A 25,377-nucleotide genomic window follows, 5' to 3' on the forward strand; every position below is an offset into this window, starting at 1 on the left:
TGGAAATATATTTCGATGATTTCATGGTGCCGATCGTTAAGACATTTTCTCCCTATCTTGGGTCTGATGTCAAGCGTACTTGTAGTTTGCTTACATAATCACATCTATATCTGAACCTACACACTTCAACCCTGAAGAGTGAGGAGTGCTCTGCAAGAGGAGACAGTCTTGTCCTCCCCTTCATCACCCCTAGTGGCAGACATTGCAGTCTACTTTCTTTTTTTCCCCCTTATCACTACAGCCCCAATGGGCCTAGGCCTACCTCCATGAACTTCTCCGTTCGCTTCGGTTTTTCTAGATCTTACACATTCGGTAGGACTCCTTGGGCGGGTGATCAGCTCGTCGCAAGGCCTCTACCTGTACACAAACATAGAAAAACGCACACACACACAAACTAAACATCCATGCCCTGAGTGGGATTCGAACCCACGATCCCGGCTTCCGAGCGAGCGAAGACAGTACATGCCTTAGACCGCTCGGCTACCGTGACCGGCGCAGTGTACCTCAGCGATGGTAATATCATAAGGCCTATAATATCATTGGCCTCTGTGTGTTAAATAAGTGTGCTGCAGTTAGCAAGGGGGGACCATTTTCCGCCATACTCTTTTAGGTCTAGTGCACAAACCACTTCTTTACTAAGTAACTTTGTCTTTCTCTTTGCATGAGGTTAAAGTCAGAGGCAAAAAGGGTATATACCGTCCTTCGGAAAGTGTTTAAAGCGTTTCTTCTTTGAGACCAAGCAATAAAAGAGTGAAAAACACCCTTCTGTTTATCCAGTGAAATTTAAAGAAACTCCTCTACAGGGACGTGCTTCGCTTTGGCAAACACATACAACAAAGTTTTTCGTTCTCCTTTGTATCTTTTTTTTTATCAACCGTGTTCTAAAATCTGAAGATGCGACTCACAGCTTTCAGTTCAGAATCTGATCTATAAGCAAGTCTTCTCCAAATACCGTGCGTTATGAAAGGGGGTGTCTTATTGGCCGTGCTGAAGTGCAAGATGTAAGCCCCCTCCAAGGATCTAGGGTTTAATGGTCAAACAGTATTTATAATTCTTCTCACAGGAGGATGATATGGCTGTCTAGGGAAACATTTTGTCTTGCATGCGTATTAATGGCTACATTTCTGCAGAACGATTCCTTGTTTTTCGACTCCAGAGCTACTGTACTAAATTTCCCTCATGGTACAGAAAACAGGCATTATTTATCGCAACGAATGGAATGTTTTATCTTCTCTGACACATTAATGCCTAAGTCTCTATACAGGATGATAAATTAAACTCGTTGCGTAGCGACGAAAATTGCTAATTAATCTTTTATCATTTTACGAGTTGAAAGGTCGGACGAATGGCCATTTTGATAAAAATATGTGTACGTCATGCTTTATCGCATCTATATTTGCAGGAATTCATTCTGTTACAGCAATGCTCCCCGCACAATCGCTGTTCTCTGACGAGCGATTTTTTTTTGTCTGCAGGAAACAAAATGGTCGCAATAAAACTACGCGACAAGAGTCCTCACATATTTGCGACGCGAAAGCGGTGGAAAGTTTAATTCATGGTTTAAATTCCACTCATCTACAAGTTTAATCTAATGGTACGGATAAGTGGTTAGTATTGCTGCTTCGTATTTAGGAGATCCTGGAACGAATCTCAGTCCGATGACGCGCTGCCTAAGCGAAATTCCAGATTGCCCCTTAAAATAGGCTGGTAATAGGTAAAATTGTACCTGGCCGGTCACGATAGCCGAGCGGTCTAAGGCGTGCACTGCCGGGATCGTGGGTTCGAATCCCACTTAGGGCATGGATGTTTAATTTGTGTGTGTGCGTTTTTCTGTGTTTGTGTACAGTTAGAGTCCTTGCGACAAGCTGATCACCCGCCCAAGGAGTCCTACCGTATGTGTAAGATCTAGAAAAACCGAAGTGAACGGAGAAGTTCATGGAGGTAGGCCTAGGCCCACTGGGGCTGTAGTGCCAAAGAAAAAAAATTGTATCTGAGCTTAATTAATTAAACACTATGCCATGGAGAAATACGGGAGAGTGGTCGTATTGCTCCACCATTCTTGACTTCAGCACTAGATGGAAGTGATTGGTGAGCATTACGCCCCGGCTGCTTTACCCCCGGGGTAATCACCCCGATATTCATTGGATGGAAGGCTGAGTGGTTACCAGAACCGGTCTGGACACTATGGAGAAGAAGAAAATTTGCTCCTGCCGGGAATCGAACCCCGGCCGTTAGTTTGTACCCAGTCATTTTACTGCCTGAACTATCCCGACTCCACGCTAAATAGCGTATGCATTTCGAAAGCGTCGTTAATTTAAAAAGGAGTCATGTAGAGCGAAGTTTGCCTCTGACTAGAATTTCATTGGAATGAAAGTCAGCATGTTACTGGCTAGTAGCGCCTAGAAAAGCTATATAGCAGCCAATGTAAATCTTCATCATGAAATGCATTTCACTTCAGATGAAATGGTTATAGCGCCATGGCTCGGTCTTCACATCCTCTTTAGCAAAAGCGTGGATCACAACGTGAAGGTAAATTTGAAATTTAGGTAACAGAGGCTCTCTCTATCGCAAATTTTATCCATAACAGATATAAGGGGAAACTTTTCATTAAAGTATGTAATTATTTTTAATGTCCATTTTTATTTATCGTCCGTTAATATTGCAACACTCTTCCATTCACAACTCAGTTTTAATTTTAATATTATACACCTTGACACTACATGATTCGGCTCCAAACGGCCAGCTTCAGGTGTCTTGATATTGTCGCGTATCGCGGGGTATATCGCGACAAATAAATTCTCGATGTATTCGATGTAGCGAATTTTATTTCACATTCGCACTTACAATCACCCAAATTACAGATTTACGGTTACTGCTATCTGCAGTATCACAATTAGTAGACTCCAAATGCCAGAATACAACTGACTAGTTGCTGGCTAACTCGGCGGTAGCTTCAGGACTCACTGACGGACTCAGTACAACTCCGCGACTGTTACTTTATAACTCGCTGGTAGCCACATTAGAACTCTTTGGTACCACATTAGAACTCTCCTCGTACCGGCACTGCAGCTCACTTATATAGCCGCAGGATTGCCTGTTACGTTCCACGTCACAGTAGGAAGCAGTTCCGCGTCACCGCGTGATGTCACCGCGGAGGGGAGTGGCGGGGCGGGCTTCGTTACCGTGCGGAGGAGGAGGAGGGGAGCGCTGACTCACCCGCCGCGTCACTGCTGGTGTGTGGGGGGGGCTCGGCTTGGCGCAACATGTCACAATATGTTAAAATTATTTTATTAAATTGTGTTAAAACTGCTACACTGTCTCAGTTCGTGTTAAATCACACGTTGTAGTCCTCTTTTTGAGATAAAACCCGATAAAATTATTTAAAATTTCTATTATACCCACGTTATTTTGGTGCATATTATTTCACCTCACACGGGGTGTTGTCCATTTTCATAAGTGTATGTCTGTCCAGGATGTTTTGTCTCGGCAGCTTGCCCTAGTGCCCTAGTAGAGATAACACCACACGCTGTGGAGGAAACACGCAAATCAGGGACATATGTCAGTCATAGCTGAAAAGGAGGCTACGAACGTGAGGGGCAAGCTGCCGAGACAAAACACCCTGGACAGACATACATTTATGAAAATGGACGACACCCCGTGTGAGGGGAAATAATGTGTACCCAAACAACGTGGGTATAATAGAAACTTAAAGGATTTTATCTGGTTTTGCCTCAAAAAGAGGACTACAACGTGTGATTTTAACACGGACTGAGACAGCGTAGCAGTTTTAACACAATTTAATAAAATAATTGTAACATACCAAGACACCTGAAGCTGGCCGTTTCGGGCCGAAACATGTAGTGTCAAGGTGTATAATGTTAAACTAAAAATTGAGTGGTGAATGGAAGAGTGTTGTAATAATGACGGACGATAAATAAAAATGGACGTTAGACTGAACAATTGCAACGAGCTGCTGAAATATAGAATTATGTAATTATGTTTTATGACCATTTTTCATTCATTCATTCACCAATGACTAAACAGCCCTTTGTTGGGCCTTGGCAGACTTTACAATTTTGTAATCCTATATGTAGAAGGTAGGGCTCCTTGGACGGGGGATCAGTTCTATAACCGCACCTCGATGGCCTTTTCGTTGGACGCCACTTTTTGTCTATATAACCGTCTCCTTATGCACCTCTTATTTTTGGCGCCACTTTATAACTGCCCTCTCACCTTACCTTTTGTTAAACTCAATTATTATCTTCTCTCGCCCACACACGTTGGTCTCACTTGTAGGCACTTCTTTCTTGCACTAAATTTGTCTCAGCGTTGTTTGATTTCTAAGGAGGTGAGGTTTGCTGATTCGTTAGAGCTGAGGGTCTCTTTATCTCAGAGCCTTGAACGGGCCATAACTCAGAGAAGCAAGAATGAACACAAACTACAAAAACACATATCAAGTTTAGATGAATTATTATTATTGAACACTTGCTGAGCCACTTCTTAATACAATTTCAAAAATCAGTAACTATATCTTATTTGTCAGAACACACACATATCAAATTTCGATGGTTTATTGTTAAACATTTATGCCCTTTGTTGCACAATTAAATCTTTCTCTAAACTTGCTTAACTTTGTATATATTTTTCTTTAATTCACAAGACTTTGTGCGTATAGACTTCTTACTAGTTATTACTTTCAACTGAGTATCACAAGTTTAATTATGTATACAAAGAAAGCGGTGAGTGACTGACACATGTTTTACTTCTGATTTCTTCAAGGGCCGGTGTGTGACTGATTTCAACGACTGACTTTCCTTCGAACCATCAAGTCCTTGTTCCATCAGCGTCTCGGTTCTGTCACACCTTAAATTTTAGTGATTAGTTACATTTGAAAAATAGGAGTATCTTAATTAGCTATTCCTCCACTCCGTCTAAGGTTTGCTAGGATTTAAGGTCTTTCATTCTGGTCCGTCACACTAACAAATTAACAATCAAGTTCCTTCCGTCAAATGTGACACTTTTATAAGTTTTCCACCTCGTCACCACCTGCCTTACATGTTTCGGCTCACCACGGAGCCATCATCAGAGGCATTTATAGTAGAAAAAGAAATCACCAACACACAAAACTTCACTTTGTTAGAAATAGCCACGTTCCAGATAATTAAAATAATTACAATAGTTAAAATTGCCGAGAGTGTCGGTTCACTAAAGGTTTTCCACACACCACGGTAGCTTTCTTATTTAATTCGTCGTTAATTCTGTAAAAATTATGTTTCGTTATTTGAAGTAAGAATTCTTAAAATTCCTAGAATTCTTTCCCGCTTGGCCCAGTCTTTTTTCTTCGGGATGTTGTTGACGTGTGTTGTCTGTCGGTTGTTGATGATGCACACAAGCATCGCAACACACAGATGAGCAACATCAACAACCGACAGACAACACACGTCAACAACATCCCGAAGAAAAAAGACTGGGCCAAGCGGGAAAGAATTCTAGGAATTTTAAGAATTCTTACTTCAAATAACGAAACATAATTTTTACAGAATTAACGACGAATTAAATAAGAAAGCTACCGTGGTGTGTGGAAAACCTTTAGTGAACCGACACTCTCGGCAATTTTAACTATTGTAATTATTTTAATTATCTGGAACGTGGCTATTTCTAACAAAGTGAAGTTTTGTGTGTTGGTGATTTCTTTTTCTACTATAAATGCCTCTGATGATGGCTCCGTGGTGAGCCGAAACATGTAAGGCAGGTGGTGACGAGGTGGAAAACTTATAAAAGTGTCACATTTGACGGAAGGAACTTGATTGTTAGTTTGCTAGGAGTTTAGCTTTCTGAGAATCAACTTACTTTCTGTCAGAATCTTGACAAAGTTAAGCTTGGCTTGGGTTATTAAAACTGCCTTATTTTAAGTTATGGCATGCACTAGCTGTCAAGTATCTATTTCACAAAAGGCTCCTTAGTTACATTTTCAAGTAGAATTTCTAAGGACTCGCGACGGGGTATCTTCCTGTTTACTGCACGTGTGAGAAGACGCTAACTCTTAGATGCAAGAATAGACTTACGTCTCACTGCACTTGTTCATTGCATTCCATTGTAAACAATGAAATTTCTAATTAATGAAATTAATTACATTTAGATAGCTGCATGGCAGTGGTACTGTTTCAGTTCGTCGCAGTACTGTTGCTTATACACAGGACAACACAGCCACAGAATAAACGCAAACAGACAAGCCAACCCTGGGGATAATTCCATTGTTTTTAACATATTCGTAACAAGTCGTAACCTTATAGAATCACTTCAGTCCTACGAAATTTGCAATCCTGTCTTCTTATTGTGCCCTATTCAGTATCAGTGAATGTCATAAATAATTGCTGACTTGCAGATGAACCTGCACTTTATTGCAGTAAAATTCTCCAGAGCCCAGACTTTACGATGTGGAAAGAAACATCGTCCTGATCTACAGAAGATGAAAGGCACAAGTCTTAGCTCGACTCTTCTTTTGGTCGTTTCAAATTCAGTTTGATTAATCAGAGTCACGGACAAATTGCGGGCCAGAACGTAGTAGGCACTCAGTCAGATAAAATCGTGTTACTTTGATTCCTTTTATGACCATGGAAGAAGGAAAAATGTTTTATTGGGACACGTAAATATTCAGGGTTTTATGTTTCTTCCTCACAGTTCCCCAATGGCACTGCTGTCCGATTGTGCTCTTAGATTAAGGCTTGATTTCTTTTGCGTGTTATTTTGTTCGACTGTCTCTTTCGAAAATAATATTATGGAAAGACATACACACCCAGTGCGTTCTAGTTTCGTGCAGGAACCCACGAACCATGAAACATGTTGCCGCCGATATATGGCACCTATTTCGAAATTGTGTATGCACGTGTATGCTTTCAAAAAATTAATATGTGCATAGCAATTATTTGAGACTTTACCCTCAGCCGTACATCTAAATCCTAACATACAAAAAGAGTATTAATTTTAGCCGGATATAGCTACATATGAAAATCGTTAAAATCAGTGGTTTAAGAAATCCTTATCATTAAATTCTTGCCGTTTATGAGGAGTCTAGAGGAAATTATGTACGAGTATTAAGGGCACTTTATTGACACAAGGAATATTCATATTTTATAGATGTATTCATCACTGTTTTGGACACTGGATTCTACATTCGTCTGTATATTATATAAATCTATCTTTAGATTATGGAAATCTATTCCTTTTTATTTCGATAAATATTCATCACATAATGAAATGTTTCGAATACAATTTGTGGATCGTAATAAGCTTTCATTTCCTTCCTCATTCTTCTGTACAAGGAGAAGTTCGGAGTGAGGTTCAGGTGAGGCAGCGGTGTGGGAAAGAACCAAACCGAAATTTGATTCACAATTTTGAACCTTCATTTCAGTAGGAGATTCAATTAAATAATTTACAGGGCGACGCTAAAATATGCTGACATATGTACGACATCCACATTATGTTTTCGTTATACGTACTTAGTGCAAATACGGCGTCAATTATGACAATATTGTGCAGTGCCTTGACACTGCGGCCAATATTCAGTAGCACACGCCCCTTACTGATGAGTATCATCGTAAAGAGCTTAGTTTATTGTGGGTGGAGTGAGACTGAGTTCAATTGGTACGTCGGCCGCTAATTGACATATTGTAGCAGCCCCAGATGATAGATGATGAGCATGGAGTAGTATGTGGATTGAGAACTGGCGGGAAAAACGGAAGTAGTCGCAGAAAACCTGCCCCAGTGCCACTTTGTCCACCACAAATCCCACATCATCTAGCCTAGGCTCGAACTGGCGACTATCCACTTGAGCTATGGCACAGCCATACCCTGATTCGTTTATCTGATGTTTCTTTCGGGTTCTCTACTTTTGATAGTAGTAAGAAAAAGAGTGACTAGATTTGCAGAGAACAGTTGCGATGTAATTCAAGGGATTTATTTTACCGTCACTTACACCGTGCAACCCTTCTGGTACAGACCCGAAAATCAGTTCAATGGATTTGTATATAAAGCATAGCGGCCTCCGTAGTCTAGAGGTAACGTTCCCACCTCATGACTCGTAGTACGCCGGTTCAAATACCCGGCGGAGGTCGTCGAAATTTAAGGGCGGAAAAATTCAGGGAACAAGTCCTCCGGGAGGGACTTTAAGCCCTGGGTCCCGTGTCGTAGCTTTACGGCACGTAAAAGAACCTCATACCTCCAAAGGAGGTCACTGAGCAAAATTGCGGACGTTTGCCGCCCAACAGCAGTCACTAATACCTCCGGTAGATGGGGGAAGCATTATAGATACTTCTCAGCCAGTAGAGCCGGTCTCGCTGGCTGGGCGGGACTGATGGTAAGCACTAATACCGGTAGGATATAGAGGCTGGTAGAAATCATAGAGGGAAGCACAATGGACCACTACAGGTCTAAGTGCATGGGGAAACTCACCCTCTCTAATAACTAACTAGCTAACTATATAAAGCATCCAGACAGATACGCGTTCGTCATCTGATTCTTAGAGCTACAGAGCATGACTGCCTCTCCCGTTATCTTAACAAGCAAGAGGAGATATTACAACAATGCAACCTGTGAAGTAAAAAAATAGAATTGTCCCTGCTCTTAATTAATTAAGTACCACTCTATGAAAACGTATAAGGGACTGAAATTATAGCATCATCATTCATAAAGTCAGCACTCTGATGAAGGTGAGCGGTCGGCTTAACTCCTTAGCCGCGTCGCTCCAGCGGAAGGGCGGTTGGTAGTAGGAGGCTTGTAAGGAAATGTGCGTGGAGGTTACTGCTGCGTAAACCACTAATAGAATATTATATGGACAAACAAACTAAACTTTATGCCAGTAAAGTTTCCTATACAGGGATGTTATTGCACATCAGTGTATCGAGGCTTCCAGTTATGTGTCATCAGTGAGGAAGGAATCACAGTTTCAGAAAATGTTCAGGAACACATTCATTTACAGAGGATTAATTTCAGCGCGATACTCCGTCCACCTGATGCAAAAATTTTATGACGTTTGTTTCTGTTTACTGCCAACAACTAGTACCGACAGGAAATCAAACTGGAAAAAAGTCTCTCGGCATGCCTTGACGCTGTAATAAGGGCATATATGATTTTCGCGCGATCCACAAACTTTCCATAGTTCTGGTTCACAGGAACACTACACCAGGGAGTCTCAAAATTTAGCTTCATGGTAAGGTTTAACAATCAGATCAGTATGAACGCGGTGTAGGAAAGACTAATTTTTTTTATTGGCACTACAGCCCCAGTGGGCCTAGGCCTACCTCCATGAACTTCTCCGTTCACTTCGGTTTTTCTAGATCTTACACATTCGGTAGGACTCCTTGGGCGGGTGATCAGCTCCTCGCAAGGCCTCTACCTGTACACAAACACAGAAAAACGCACACACACACAAACTAAACATCCATGCCTTGAGTGGGATTCGAACCCACGATCCCGGTTTCCAAGCGAGCTAAGACAGTAAATGCCTTAGACCACTCAGCTACCGTGACCGGGGGAAAGACTAAATTGCCTACCATATATTCGGCTTAATTTAGAAACAAGATAAGGGTTATTTACATGTAGAGTCAAGTGCCACTGGAACACACGAACCAGGTTTCAAAAACTTCAACTTATTTGACTTATCATCTAGAGTTATGTAGTTCTTCTTCCAGTCGATCCTTTGTAATTTAATGAAGTCGTATTAGTTACTGGGCTTGTTTAGATTCGAATGTGATGTAATAGGAAATGGGTTTAAGGCAGCATCTCAGCCCTGTTTATATAAAATATCATATTTATGTGAAAAAAGATAGAGCTTTTCACAACCATCGCTGTGGGAACCTCCCGTCCTGGGCGATAAATACACCATATAAAGGGGTATATTCCAGATGAAAATCTGAAAGGATGAGAGAAAATGAGCATAGATGGAAGGATGATATTGAAATAGATAATCCAGATGTATGGAATGATGTATTTATATTTCCATCTGGATCAGAATAGAGTTCATTTGCGGGCTCTTGCGAATAGAGTACCGCACTTGAGTTCTTTAAAAGCGGGGAGTTGTTGGTCGACTAAATAATTATCGATTTTCAACTTAGAACCTGCTCCATGGAATTTCGGTTCATCAATTTATTTGACAAGACATTTAAACTTAAAACATAAAAATATCCTGGCCTTTGGTCAAGCCTGTTTGCCACTTCCCAAAATCGACATTGAGGCAGCAGATTCCTAATTTTTAATGACGCCCTTTGGCCTACATTTCTTGTACAGCTTCAACTTTTAGGATGTGACTGAGGCCTATAAAACTTATTGCTCTAGCTTCTGTCTGCAGGGACATTAAAAACAATGAACAAATTCAGGATAGCCAGTCTCGGATTAGGGGACCGAATCCCGGACTTTCTGAACACTTAGCCACAGTTCTAAGTATCCTATACCCTCGTATAGTCGGTATGTCATGATACTTGTAAATAACTAATATCTTGTGGCCTATTTTAATATATTGTCCCAACATTTGTTTGAGAAGTCTCAGCAATGAAAATTTGAAACTAGCCTGTTTTCGGCGTAGAATTCCCACCATGTGCCTCTGAACACGAAGCGACTGATCTATTGCCTGCAGCGAGACGTTAGATCGGGACAGTGGGAGTTGAGTTCATATATATGGAACTCTTTTGAAGTGAAGCATCTCTTTACACTGCAAACCACTGAGACTCGCCCGACCACTTGAACCTCCCTCCGCCCTCTCAATAGTTTCTGTCCGATTGCTTTCTCTGTGGAAAGTGAGGTCGTGTCAACAGAAGTTCGATGTCTAAAAGTTGAAACAAAGCTCTGTCTCTCTCCATCTTCGACTTCTCGAACGAGATAATAAAAATTCCGACCGATAGTGCCCCCACAATTTGTGGCACTTTGTCCTCACTTCGATGGGTTCTTTGTATGTAATGAAAGCATATTGGGAAGTATCATTTCTGGAACTATTTGTTTTCGACAAGTCTGGTATTGCGGTACCAACGGTAAATATTTTAGAATCTGAGGCTCTTACAACGGTGGTTATGAAGTATTTTGTTTTCTGGGATATAACGACGCAGTGCTATGTGCTTAATGCTGGTTTCTTGCCAGGCTTATTCCTCAAACCTGAAGATAAAGGACACATTTCCATCCGAAACGTATTGTAACGTGTTTCGTTACTGAATATGCCGTAGAGATCGTTAATTGGTTTATTGAACAATCTACAACTATCGGCTACAATTAATTATCACAAAGTTACGGGTTTCTACAGTTTACAAACCTTACAACAAAATCTCTTAACACAATCTTCACTTGTCTTCACGTACTAATAACGCGGGAGCTATACAAGTCTCCCTGAATTACACACTCCGAGTATAACTGTACTACAGCACTCACTATGTCTGGAAAGCACACGAAAAGTCTTCCGCTCGCTGACTTCTTAAGTATCGCACACTCGCAGGCTGCTACGTTTCAACTCGGCGACTGTTACTTTATAACTGACTCGCAGCCACTGTGCAGCTCACTTATATAGCTGCAGTGCTTGCTTGTTGCGTAATGAGTGCCACGTCATCCTGTTACGTCACCGCTGTTGACTCGCCTTGCATCGTTACCAGGTTGCGGGGGGTCGGCTATCTTCGGCTCCGCTTGGCTCTCTTCGGCTCCGCTCGTGACGTCACCGCGCATAGCTGCCAGGATGCGGGGTGATTACTCGCCTATTACGCGAGCGTTACGTTACCGCTACGTGCAGCTGGGGAGGTAGGGGTCAACATGCCACAGTATGTTGATTTTCAGCAGAATAAACAGTATTGTATCCCAGAAACTGGGGCTCTTCAACAGTAAAAATTATAGGCCAAATGTAATGTAGAGCGGTATGATTCCAACATAACTTTTCTTTCAATTGCTCTTCCAGCCCATTCAGGACATAGGCCTCTTATTCAGATCCGCAATCATTCTTTACAGACAGTAGGACTCCTTGGACGAGTGATTAGCCCGTCGCAAGGCCACTGGCTAAACACAGGACAACAGAATCACAGAATAAATGCATACACACATCGAACACCCATGCTTTGAATGGGTTTGAACCAACGATCCCAGCGTCCGAGCGAGCGAAGTCAGTTCATGTATTAGAACGCGTGGCTACTGTGACAGGTTATTCCACATAAATACCGCACTTCTGCTACCATCTTGAGGATTGTGGTCTACAGTAAGTCACTCCAAAACGTTGGTAACTATCTACAAAACGATATGTCATAACATCTCAGAGGACCGGAATCTTGTAACTTAATGTTTGCCAACTATACAAAGTGTCTCAAAAAGAGGTTTACAGTTTTGAAAGCTTATATGAATTTATACAGAGGACATACACAACGTTTTGAACTGTCATAATATATCAAAACACACCGAGTTTCACGCACGTGGTACTGTAGTATCCAATATCGCCACCGCGAGCGCTCCCGCAGTTGAAATCTAGATGGCTACTTTCACAGGTGCAGAGCGTGTTCGTTGTGTGTTTTGGTTCGAAAAAACGAAGTCTGCTACGCACGTTCAAAGGAAATTTCGCACTCAGTATCGCAAGGAACCTCCCAGTAGGCCTCTTGTGCCTACTCCTGGCACAAGAATTTTGTTCAGACCGGATGTTCTGTGCGCCATGCCAAGCCACCAGGTCGGCCACGTGTTTCTGACGCTACAGTGGAACACATTATGGAGAGTTTCGTTCGAAGTTCACGAAAGTAAACGCAACTTGAGTCTCGGGAAACTGGTATTCCAAATGTTACTGTGTGGTGAGTGTTACGAAAACGATTACATTTAAAAGCGTACAAACTATCCATCATTCAACACCTTACGGATGCAGATAAGATGGTTCGTAAGGAATTCTGTATGCAAATGTTTCATCAGATACAAGACGATGAGAAGTTTCTGGACTCCGTAATTTTCAGTGATGAGAGCACGTTTCATGTCAGTGGCAAGGTAAATACCCACAACTACAGGATCTGGGGCAGCGAAAATCCACGTGTCTCCCTGGAACATGTTCGTGATAGTCCAAAGGTGAACGTGTTTTGCGCCCTCAGTAAAGAAAGAGTGTACGGCCCCTTCTTCATGGAGAGGACCATTACCGGTATCGTATATCTGGACATGCTCCAAGAGTTCCTCATTCCACAGTTAGACGAAGATGACCAAGAAGGACGCATTCACTTCCAGCAAGACGGCGCATCCCCTCATTACCTAGGAGAAGTGCACGAGTACCTCAACACCTGTTTCCCAGGTCAGTGGATTGGTAGAGCGGCGCCGATAGCATGGCCACCTCGTCCCCCGGATCTTAATCCGATGGATTTTTTCTTATGGGGATTCGTTAAAGATCGAGTGTTCGTACAGCCTTTGCCTGCAAATGTTGTTGAGCTCCGAACTCGAATTACTGCCTCAGTTGCAGAAGTGACACCAGAGATGCTACGTAGCGTGTGGCAAGAGACTGACTGCAGGTGGGACGTCTGCCGCATTACCAATGGAAGTCACACTGAACCATAACTATCCAAGGTAAAACTCGGTGTGTTTTGCTACATTATGACAGTTCAAAACGTTGTGTATGTCCTCTGCATAAATTTATATAAGCTTTCAAAGTTGTAAAGCTCTTTTTGAAACACGCTGTATATTGTAAATGTGAATAGGCATTTTACCAAGAAAGGTGTTGTCAGTACGGACTCAGATGGAATTTTATGACTTGGTGCCCTAGGATGTTGCAAAATGGCGGCGATATTTAATTTGGAAAGAAATGTTTGGCGGTGAAAAGATGGACGTATATATACATAAATTATAGGGGATATGTGAACCCACTCGTGTATTTGGTTATTTCTCGTTTTATTTTGAATCGCTCTTTTGCCTTAAGATGTTTCATATCGTCGAATGGGAGTTCAATACGCAGGGAGAATTGTAAAATACTTGGAAGGAAGCTGTCTTTTCCTAAATTAATTTAATACATCAACATTGGACTGGAAGAACTGAGGAAAACCACGAAATACCTCATTCAGTACAGTGTGACGTGGCCAATAGAATACGATGAAGGAGTACCAAACCTTCCACCTCTATTATTGCTCTTAACCTACAAAATGTTAAACCTGATATTAATTATGTCCTGAATGCCGGTCCATAAAACTGAAATCAATGGCCGTGGGGATTCATTGCGCTGACCACGCGACACCCTCTATCCAATAAAGTTGGCAATAACTTCGCCGAGAGGCGGTGGTCGCTAGGTCGCTATACGTGGTAGCTCGCTTGAGGACTAAAGCCACAGAGTTTTATTCTTTTAAAAGAGACCCAGATAATTGATCTTCAGAGAAGCTGTTGGTCAAGATCGTGGCTGTCGTTAGGTTTCTAAATTAATAATTAACAATTCTGATGCAACGAAATAAATATGTCTTTCAGAAACCCAACTTTTTCTCGTCTTTAAATGCATTTTTATATTTCTTGTGTTTCTTGATCAATTAAAATGTTAACCTAGCGTCGAAATACGTTCGAAAACCATCAAAAGTACATTTTATAAACGAAACACTTCAAACAAAGGGTTGATGAAATGGAACCTGCTAATTAAGTATTCAAGACATTAAAATCCGAGGTAACGTTTAAACTATTAAACGTGATGGTACATATAGAAATATCAGAATTGTTCCCCAAAAGAAAAGTGACAAATCTTTTGCCGCTGATTCATCATCTTGACTTGAAGAATCCCCTCTCCATTGGAGCCTTACTTGCCTTGCGATGCAAGAACTCTTCAATGCCTTGATTAATGATCGGTGCTGTGATGGATTGTTTGAGACGTTTTCTCTTTGTGCATTGCAGGTTGGGAGCCATGGTCTGACTGGTCTCCCTGCAGCGCCTCTTGTGGTGAGGGCACTCAGGAGCGGAGGAGATTCTGTCGCCAGAATGCTAGTTGCCATGGATACAACAAAGAGAGAAGACGTTGCAATATGTTTTCCTGTCAAGGTACGGAATTTATTATGCAAATTCGATCATTAATAGTGTCCCAGTAAGACAGTAATGGGAGGCTGTAGTGGAACTTGGCTTGCTCACGGAGTCACTATTAGCGGAAGCTTCGTGGACGAGACAGGGCTGGTCGTCCTGCTTTACGTGCGCAACAGCAGGCAATACCTGTAATGTCTATACAAATTTGTCTACTTGTATGTATGTTTGTTTATTTGTCCCTTTCATATTTCCACGCCGTTGCAACTACTTCGATCAAATTTGGAATGGTGATAAATGTCCCTGCTGTGATTTTACACGCTCAAAAATCTCCCCCCTCTCTAATCACAAGCTCACCAAAAAACAGTTTTCTTTCTTTCCTCTTATTTATTTACCAACAACCATTCGTCCTAATGTGTTCAGTTTATGTGTTTGGTGGCGCTTAGAAAAGATGAGATAAGAAATACAAAAGTAAAAAAGAGGATAAAAATAAAGAAAGAAACGTCAGCCAGCCACACACCTATGCTTATATTTTATAGGTTTGGAGATAAATAATTTTGAAATTTCCAGAAAATGAAGGATATTTCTGTAAAAATTGCAAAAAGTGAGGATTTTCGTTGTAATTTGTTGGTTAAGTTCCTTGTAGTTCTGACACTTTATATTAATAACATTAAGATCAAAGTTATAACATTGCATTGCATTACATTTTGCAGTTATACGTGCAGATTACTCCCGGTCAAAGCCGGATAGAGTGGCTAGTTCCATGTAACTAAGGATGTAAACAAATACAGAATACAGGCTCTTGATTCAACCATAAATTAATAATATACTTAGTTAATTTGCGGACCGAATATCTGCATGGCCTTCCCACCCACTGACTGGTTAACTATCCACTCATACTTACCTGACTGACTGGGATTATCTATCTGCTTAACTGAATCATTAACTTAATGGTTGACTCTATAGTTTTTTGACTGACAAAATAACTCCATTTCTTCTGGGTCTTTTTTAAGCATTTCATTTCTATTTTCAATATGGCTCCACTTTCTAATGAAACTCGTATTTTTTACTTTCACTGAAACATCTCACCATTAAACTATAATTTAAAACAGTTCATGCCTCCGGGAACTAATTTGCATAAGATTATTATAATATTTTCTAGGTCTCTAAATTGATTTCGAAACCAAAGTTGTGTCGACCTATTATTTTCGATTTGAGCACGACCTGTTTGTGCCCAGTAAAACTTGTATTTTTAAGAGGACATATGGAACTGTCACTCTCAATATAGCATACCAGTGAACAGTAGAGGTTTCTTCATCTCTTTAACAATATCGCACGAAGAATACTGAGCTGATGTTCTTCATCGCACATTTCTTCTCTTTCGTTTCTAATTTACCTCTCATGAACACATATACACGTACTCTTGCGCATAATAATGGCCTCTTCAATTTTCAGCCACATACTTTATTCTTCATACAGCCTTCTAGCACGTACTGATTTGTGAATAAAATGCATTTTCTGTGCTCGCGAAAGTTCGCCATTTAACCCCGTCGTGAGCCAATGTATTAAGTTCTCTCTCTCAGATCCTATTAATTATTATCAAATTTAAGATTGAGAAGAATTCCGTCTTCTGGGATGTGACGCCGTGTAGATATTGTGTTAACCGACGTTTCGGAGGAAAATATCGCCTCCGTTTTCAGGGTAAAAAACCGCGAGCGAGGAACCAGCGTGAGCAGGTGGCTGCAGAAAATATCATGTGTGGAGTAAACTTCATTCAGACTCCACTAGTTTGTAAATACCCTTTTCGCTCAGTGGGGGGTGGAGTCCAATTTGGTCCACTCGGCACGGCGGCCACTGATTGACCTATTGTAGCCTGCACCGGGTGATTATGATGATGTAGAATTTGGTGGAATGAAGACTGGCAGGGGAAACCGAAGTACTCGGAGAAAACTTGCCCCAGCGCAACTTTGTCCACCACAAATCCCAATTAACCAGACCCGGAATCGAACCAGTGACTAACCGCTTGAGCTATGGCGCGGCCCTAAATACCCTTTGGTGTTCTTATGTTTTAAATGTTGTCACTTGCCTGGAAAGTAACTGGATTCCAGCCACCGATAAATTATTCTTGTTTCTGTCAGTGATTTCCAATTAGTCCTGAGCGTGTGGCGATTAATGACGTCAGATTTTGACACCTGGATCTATGACGGATATTCGTCATATGTATCGAAATGACAATAGCCGTACTTTGCGCGTATTTTTGTTCGTTTTTAGGAAAGCTGGATGCCCGGATCTCTCTGGAAGCACTGAATGCAAATGGATGCAAGGAACAACCGCATTCGGATGTCACTCTGTGTTAGAGATATTGCGCTACATTCGTAGCAATTGGCTGTGCTCGCAAAACTCGCTGAAACAAGCCAGAAGAAAATAGCATACACGCAAATAACTAAGTAATTCTGTAGTGGCGAGAAGATACGGGTTCTTAGTATAACTGAGAAGCCTCAAGCTTTTTATGGAACCGGATTATTCATTACCGCGTACACAAGAGCCCACTATTCGTCCCTATCTTCTGTCAGATGAATCCAGCCACAAAATACAATCCTATTTACTTAAGATCCACCGCGGCGGCCCGGGTTCGATCCCGGGTCTGGTCAAGCGGGATTTGTGGTGGACAAAGTGGCGCTGGGGCAGGTTTTCTCCGAGTACTTAGGTTTCCCCTGCCAATCTTGATTCCACCAATTGCTCCACAATCACCCTCACCTATCATCTGGGACTGGTACAATAGGCCAGAAGTGGCCGCAGTACAAGGGACTTAGTCCCACTCCAATAGCAATAAAAAAAATAATTAAGGTCAGTTTCAATATAATTGTCCATTGTACTCCTAGGCCTTCCTAGTGGACTTTTACCTTCAGATTTTCCCACCATAACTTAGCATTCCGGTCTCTTCTTTCCCATGAGCCCTATATGTTCTACACATCCTATTCTTTCTGGTTATTCTGACACTGTTTGGCGAGGAGTAAAAGCTATGGGGCTCTTCATTATGCACTTTTCTCCCGCCTCTTGTTGCTACACGTACATTGCCCTTTGGTCGAAATATTCTTCTCAGCACCCTGTTCTCACACACCCTCAGTCTATGTTCTCTCACTGGGGGAGACCAATTTGTTTAGCCACACAAATCTACAGGTAAACCTACATTTCTTTATATACACTTTTAAGGTTTGCTGTTCTACGAGTAGATAACAAACGACAAGGCTAAAGATCCTGAATTAAAAAGTTGCAAGCATTACCCGAATTAGTCTGTTCTAAATTTGTTGGTGAGTAAATTTTTGTTTGTTTGTTTTTTTTTTCATTCCAAAAATCTTGAATTTTCCACACTTGAATTTGTTAAAGTAAAACTATGCTGGAATCCCTGATATTTTGATTTTTGAATTCCCGCGACTGAGCGAGATCCTGAATCACTGAGAGTAACCTAACCATCCTCACAATTCACACACAAAATTACACTTTCATATTATTCTAGCATGTTTTTTTGCTTTTCCAAATGTTTGCGAGCCAGATTTCTATATTCATTTTCGATACTTTTCTATCCATTCATAACATCCTTACTTCCATTATCATAACAATTCTAAATTAAGAATTTTTGTGTAGTCTTACTTTATTTCCGTTTGATCCAAGGACTCTTGTGAGCATGTTGTTTCTAAAACATGTAACTTAGATTTATTCCTAAAAATAATAAAGCGCATATTATAATTGTATAAAGGAGCCAGGAAGATATCTTTCACATATCTTACTGCAGAACAAATACAAATTTGAACAAAAATGTGCTCAGTAATATAATATATCCAGAATTGCTTGACAATGATCCTTCTGGAAAACCCAGCATCAAAAGGAAACTCATGGGTTTAACTTGAAAACTTTATTCCATAGGCTCATCTTTAGAAATACGAGGATGATCCCAGGGGGTATCTGCTGTGGTAAACTTCATATATCTCTGTGAAATATTGTCTCTTCTTTCATAAAATATTTAAATTGCGAATGTTTGCAAGAAGGGGCGCAAGAAAATAATTGTATTACAGGAGGATGAAATAATCGAGCAGTTTAGAATACTGTGTAACTAGAACTCTCATACTGTATGAAGATCGCGTAGCAATGCTAGAATAGTGAAGTCTGGAGTCTACGTGGTTACGTGCGACGAAAATTAATGCTTGCATGAGAAATTGAGGATATATTTACAGGACTTAGTAAAGGAATCCTCTTATAAAGCGGTTATTTGGAACATGGAGGCAGAGATGTGAGAAAAAAATTACAATGAATTAGATAAATAGATTCCGATGAAGGCAAATGTATAGAAAATACTAAAAAGTTTGCTCAGTTAAGGCATGTGATGTTACCTACATTGAATTCACATGTTCAAGAACGAAAAGATTTAAAGGAGAGGCTGTTATTCAGGTCGCTAAGTGAGACTGTTGATTGTGCTTCTTTTCAGTTATTTATATGCTCTGTAAGATTTTATTACAAGAGGAAGACATTTGTACATACAAATATGACTAACATTACGGTTGTCTGGGAAGTAAAGCCACTCAGCGTGGTACACAATTGCCAATATTTCGGAGAAATGGACTGCACTTCTATTGAGAGCAGTCTCTACCGGGTTCCTCCTAGAACAGAACCGATATAGAGAGGAGTGTACGAAAATTTTAACAGGATTGAACTGGCTCAAGTTTGACCATCAACTGTTTCTACGACTATATTGATGAATCTTCAATGTTCATGAAAGGACAGAACATATTGATCAGCTGAGCAGTTATTAAATTTAATATGAAACCTTGTATCCCGTAGATGGGGGCGGAATATGACCTGCTAGGAAAGGCTTCACTAAGCACAGTCCTCTCGTAACCTCGGTTTCCTAGTATCCAAAGTCAGTATACAAGATTCCCGTGACAACAAACAGAATAAAGTTAAAAGTTAAGGTAAAATCGTCCTTGTACTTAACTAATTAAGCACTACGCCATGAAGGCGTATGGGGAGTGGATGTATAGATCCATATTTCCTTTACCTCAGTATTAGTTAGAAGTGAGTGGTCAGCTTCACGCCCCTGCCGCTCTACTCCTGGGAAGGGGCCCCCTGTACCCATTGGATAGGAGGTTGGTTGAACCCCAGAGCCAGTCTGCACGACTTGAAGAAGAGAAGATTCTTGCACCCACCGGGACTCGTACCCCGACCCCTCGGTCGTCCAGCCATTTGCCAGTCGCTATACCGCCTGAGCTATCCAGGCTCCTACCAACAGAATAACAGAAATTATATAAGGCAATAGATTCATGAATTCCGAAAGAGAGAGAGAAATCAGAGTAGTAGAGAGGAGTAGAGTAGGGATCCAGAATTCGAGAGACGAGAGACCAGTCAGAAATTCAGACAACAGTGAGAGATTCCTCATAGAGATTCAGCAAACAGACGTTACTTAGGATTTCAATGGTAAAGAAGTGCCAATATCCTCAGTCATCAAATCTAGAACCCGTTACTACTCGTCACGCTAACCCTTTACATGCAAAGTATAGACATTGAACTCTGCTTGTTACAGGTGCAGTCTACCCTCTGGATGTTGAAGACCGCCGCTATTTCCACCCCTCTTCTCGGGCACAATGGGAGCGCGTGCCGGGAAGACCAACAGCATGGAGGCTTCATCCATACTCATACATGTGGATACCATCTTCAGAACTGTTCCCTGCTGTGGGGCACAGCCACACCGGTAGTTTTCCGAGGGAGTTCAGCCTCCTTGTCACACTCAGGCTTCATCCACATGTAAGTCCTCAAATTTTCTGCTTGAGAGGAGTGATTTTGTGTCGTAGGAGATCACGAGTTTACGGAAATCATAATTAAATATCTCAAGATTTTCTGTCATTGATCCCCTATTAAACTCTTAATACTTCAAATCTTAATGGAAATTATATAATCTTTTAATTTTATGTCTAGTTAGTATTTTATCCACAGAATATATATTATACATATATATGCAACTCATCTGTTGCAAAGAAATTTATATTCCAGGATATAATGCCATGTAACCCGTTGACATTATAACCCTGAAGATTGAGCCGTTCAAAACCACCACAGTGAGAACCACATCAATTCTATAGTTTCGCTATATTAGAGCCGATGTAGAAATCCTCCACTTGGTGCTAGAAGAAGTGGGCTTCTGTCATCTCTACAGACAAAGGCCGAGGATATGCAACATCCAGTCAGAAGCGTACAGCCACAAGAGGAAGTCCAGACATTTGCCAGCTACTCTCCCTTTTGATAGCAAATGGTTCCCGTCTGTAGTAATCTCTGGCCATGTCGCTGCTTCCAGTCAGAAGCTCTGCTCGATTGGTATTCATTGCAGGCTAGTTAATTCTACGAGAAAAGCGTCCAGGAATTTGGTATCTATTTGGAATGCATGTCTCAGTAGTTACGGTGGCTTTATGGGACTGAACAAAATAGGTCTTGTAGTATAATGGTCGCTCGAGAGATTTCCTGTTGCCGGCGCATACTACATTGAATAGAACTGAACCAATATGAACTTGCAGAAATATCTCCTAAATCTCGTTCCCGAATTATTCCAGAATATGAAGCTTCATTCAGATCCGCAAGGTAACGTTACAGTAGTTTCTTTAAGACGAATTTATTGCCTTAAAACGAATTGAAGACTGGGAAGTCATTACTAAAATATATAAAGAAACCTGATATTTTCTGCAGAACTAGAACACAGCAGTAAGAATAGAAGCGAGTCGATACGCAACGAACCTGAATGAATTCTTGCAGAAGGATGTCTTTCGTTTCGATCCTGAACGGTTCAATATTTTTCAATCGATATGTTTTGTGTTGCGGATTCGATCGCATTCGTCAACAGACGAAGGCGGAACAAAGGGCTGTTTCGGTTGGTCTAGGCACAAGCCATCCATCGGAGAAAATTAGGATGCATAAATTTATGAAGGCATTATTTTGAGATGTCTGAACAGCAAAAATATATGAAGAAAGCAGTCTTCTGGGATTTGGCACCGTGTATATGTGGTGTTAACCGACGTTTCGGAGGAACGTATCGCCCCCATCTTCAGGGTTGAAGAAGTATAGGTAAATCTGCAAGCGACAACACCGTGAGACACGGTCGCTTGACCGTGTCTCACGGTGTTGTCGCTTGCAGATTTACCTATACTTCTTCAACCCTGAAGATGGGGGCGATACGTTCCTCCGAAACGTCGGTTAACACCACATATACACGGTGCCAAATCCCAGAAGACTGCTTTCTTCATAGTCACCGTCGTGAAAGCCTCAAATCTTACATAGCAAAAATATATATTTGTGGGTATTGGATCTATGCTGTTATTATCAGAAATGATTGGTCATATGTTCCTCGTTGTCACAAACAAATTTATCACAAGGAACGTTGTTTTATTTTTACTACTGTTTGAAAATGATTTACTGCAATGAGTGTATACTTACAACGCAATAGAAAATCCAAAATTTCCATTCGATGTTGAATGTTTGTTGCGAAATTTTTGTATTTTTGCATACTTTTCCTAAGTTTCTAAAGGAGCATGTTCCATGTCTAATATTTCAGGTGACACCGGCACTGCCGTTGACCTCTGACCCCGCTGTTTATAACTAATTTCTTACTGTGTTACAGTTTTCCCTAATGGTAAAGCTGAGGATTCGAAAATGAAAAGTTTTAAACTCATTTACTATGCACATACACGTACATTTGCTGGTCGAGACCATATCCTGAAGATACAAAGAAATCCCTTAGAGCAACTGGAATTTCCACCAATGTGTTGCAGTTCTATTATCGAGTAAATTTAGAGCTATTAATACTCTCTGCTTCAGTCGTGACGGATCAGTGTCCTTCCTCAGGTAATTGCTTGCAGAATATATCCCAGTACAACCTTTAGGTGTTGTGCTGATACATGTTTCCTTTCCTGGAAGACACAAAATAGTTCTGGCCGCATATCGGAAGCATTTTCTAGCATTCTTCTTGCTGCATACATGCGGTAGTAGAGGTCTTTTAGGCTTCATATTTTTCTTTTGATTCTGCATTATTGCTTATATCTTAATACATTTAAAACCATAATCCAATTTTGTGGCACATAGATCTTTTGCTAGATGATGACTCTGTAAACAGCGGCCGTTACTAGGTAACGCTAACAACATATACGCACACAACAATAGAAGAACGGGGTTTTCTGTGTTCCGCGCTGCGACCGTTTCTAGACAACGGCTCGGTAAACAAGTTTCCACTGAAAACAGTATGCACGCAAAAATTGAGTTACAGTTTGGAACGGTGTTTTCTACTCGATCCGTGCAAAGGGTTTATAAGGAAAACAACAGGGGAGACCCACTCAGTTGAGAGTTCAGTTCTGTACAGAAGGCTGTGAAGGAAAGCGTTAATTGCAAGAGTGCGACTGTGAAGAGAAGATTTTATGTGTGATATTCTGAGTGTGTAATTCAGTGAGACAGTTATAGTTCCTGCGTTAAAATCCGTTGCCATGAAACGGCTAATGGAGTTTGCAATAGACTGATGACGCTAGTCTGCGTGTGTGTGTGTGTGTGTGTCAGTGACCTGCAAAGTGTAGTCACTAGTCGTGAGTGCACAAGTGGGCAATAAATCGAGTCACCAATTCAGACCCCGTCTATAGTCACCCCTGTAAGTGACTTTCTATTTTTGTACATCCTATGAGCACATGATCCGTTTTCGTCAGAGGTTTCTCTCATTACGCTGACGCTGGAAGTACCTTTACATATAGAGCTTCAGTGGCTTATATTGAGTTGAAATATGAAACTGTCCGCAACGTTCTTCGGTTCGACCTTGTTTCAAATCAATCGAACTAGCTTGCACAACCGACAGGAAATTTCGATTCAGTTAGATTGCGTTCTGTTCGATGCAATGCGCTTCGGCTGAACTGAATAGAATATTATTATTTATGCAAGCTTCAGATTTGAGAACTACTTTTCTGTGATATAGCAAGTTGTTCGAAGGGATGTTGTTCTTCAAAGGGTTCTAATAAATAATGCCGTGAAAAAGTACACTAACGCCTTGTGGCATATAACACCATATAGCATGATAGGACCTTACCGACGTTTCGGAAAGACGGAATAACTTAGCTGCTTGTTGTTTGCTTGCTCGGCTTGCTTTACATCCCGGAAGGTGAATGCAATAGTTTCCACAGATATGACGGTAAATTTCTACTAGACTAAATGACGTCATATACCAGCAGGTAACAGGCCTGTTCTCCACAGGCGTGAGATCAATATTGCGTGTATTTCTTCATAGGGTGTTGTTTTGGAGATAATGAGCATGTGTTAAAGTGGACTTCTTACATATTTGCACGAAACTAGCCCCGATCTAGCAGTGTACAGTCTATGTACGGCAGGACGAACATGTTTTGACTTCCAGAGATGGCGCTAGTTTTCCTCGCGTGTAGTCAGTCCACAACTGTTCCGCGACCGAGGCAACTTCTTGTGTGGTTTTCTAGATTATGCAGTGTCAAATAGTATGACAATTGACGAATAATGAAGTCGGAGAATTTTGAAGGAAACGATTGTTACTTAATCGAGGAGGTGTTTTCTTGATGTTTGCCTGGACAGCTTTAGGATAATCACAAAGAATCTTAGTCAGGATAGGCGCTATATCTGTCGAGATGCGAATCGAGCACCCCCCGAATGCAAATCTAGAGCTTTACCGCTGTACCAACCTGCTCGGTCACGGTCTCCCATGTCGTGGGTTCTTTCACTGTGGATAAAGATCCCGCAGCTCAGAACTCCATCTGAGGCCGAGGATTGGAATCTCTTCAGTCACATATGTTAGGTTCCATGACGTCAAATCGCATGTCCTTCGTTACGAATGAAGAATGTAAATGCCATTTGATACAAAACAGCCACAACATATTTTAAAATACTAATCCATCATGTTTTTCTGAAGGAGCTGAAGCTGAATACGATATATCTATCGGAACAGAGGTTCTTCGCGCTTAAATTCGAAGTTGTGTTAAGGTGCAGAATACGAAACACAAGGGCTGAATACGCAACCATAACATTCGATGGAATGCGTGAAGTTTTACCTCCATGCTTCATATAAATCTGTCCCAGCAAATAGAACACGAAGACCCATAGGGTTATGAGACGTCGAGTTTCTCACATTTCCTGGACAATCGGCTCATACATGGCGGTAAGGTTGTCAGCCTTACTCTCCGGCCGCCCTTTAACCTCCAGGAAGATTCCTGTTACTCATTTCTTTTAGAGGCTGAGGCGACCTCAAAGTCATAGTGCGGCTGGGAGAAATAGGTCAATTGAAAATTTCAGTAACCTCATTGAGACTCAAACTCTCGATCTTCCGGTTTATAGGATAGTTCCTTAACCAAGTACTCTACCACGCGTTCCCATGCC

General features: G+C 41.3%; 1 protein-coding gene across 1 annotated transcript in view; it reads left to right on the forward strand.

The window, feature by feature from the left end:
- Positions 1 to 25,377, forward strand: part of LOC111867762 — a gene marked incomplete at its 5' end in the record, with an annotated part of 371,575 nt that overhangs the window by 181,374 nt on the left and 164,824 nt on the right. The window contains 2 exons of the mRNA XM_023857906.1: positions 14,848 to 14,991; positions 20,543 to 20,763. Coding sequence (XP_023713674.1) covers positions 14,848 to 14,991; positions 20,543 to 20,763 — 365 coding nt within the window. The remainder of the gene's footprint in view (positions 1 to 14,847; positions 14,992 to 20,542; positions 20,764 to 25,377) is intronic.

The sequence above is a fragment of the Cryptotermes secundus genome, unplaced genomic scaffold (assembly GCF_002891405.2).
Source record: "Cryptotermes secundus unplaced genomic scaffold, Csec_1.0 scaffold615, whole genome shotgun sequence".
Taxonomy (NCBI): domain Eukaryota; kingdom Metazoa; phylum Arthropoda; class Insecta; order Blattodea; family Kalotermitidae; genus Cryptotermes; species Cryptotermes secundus.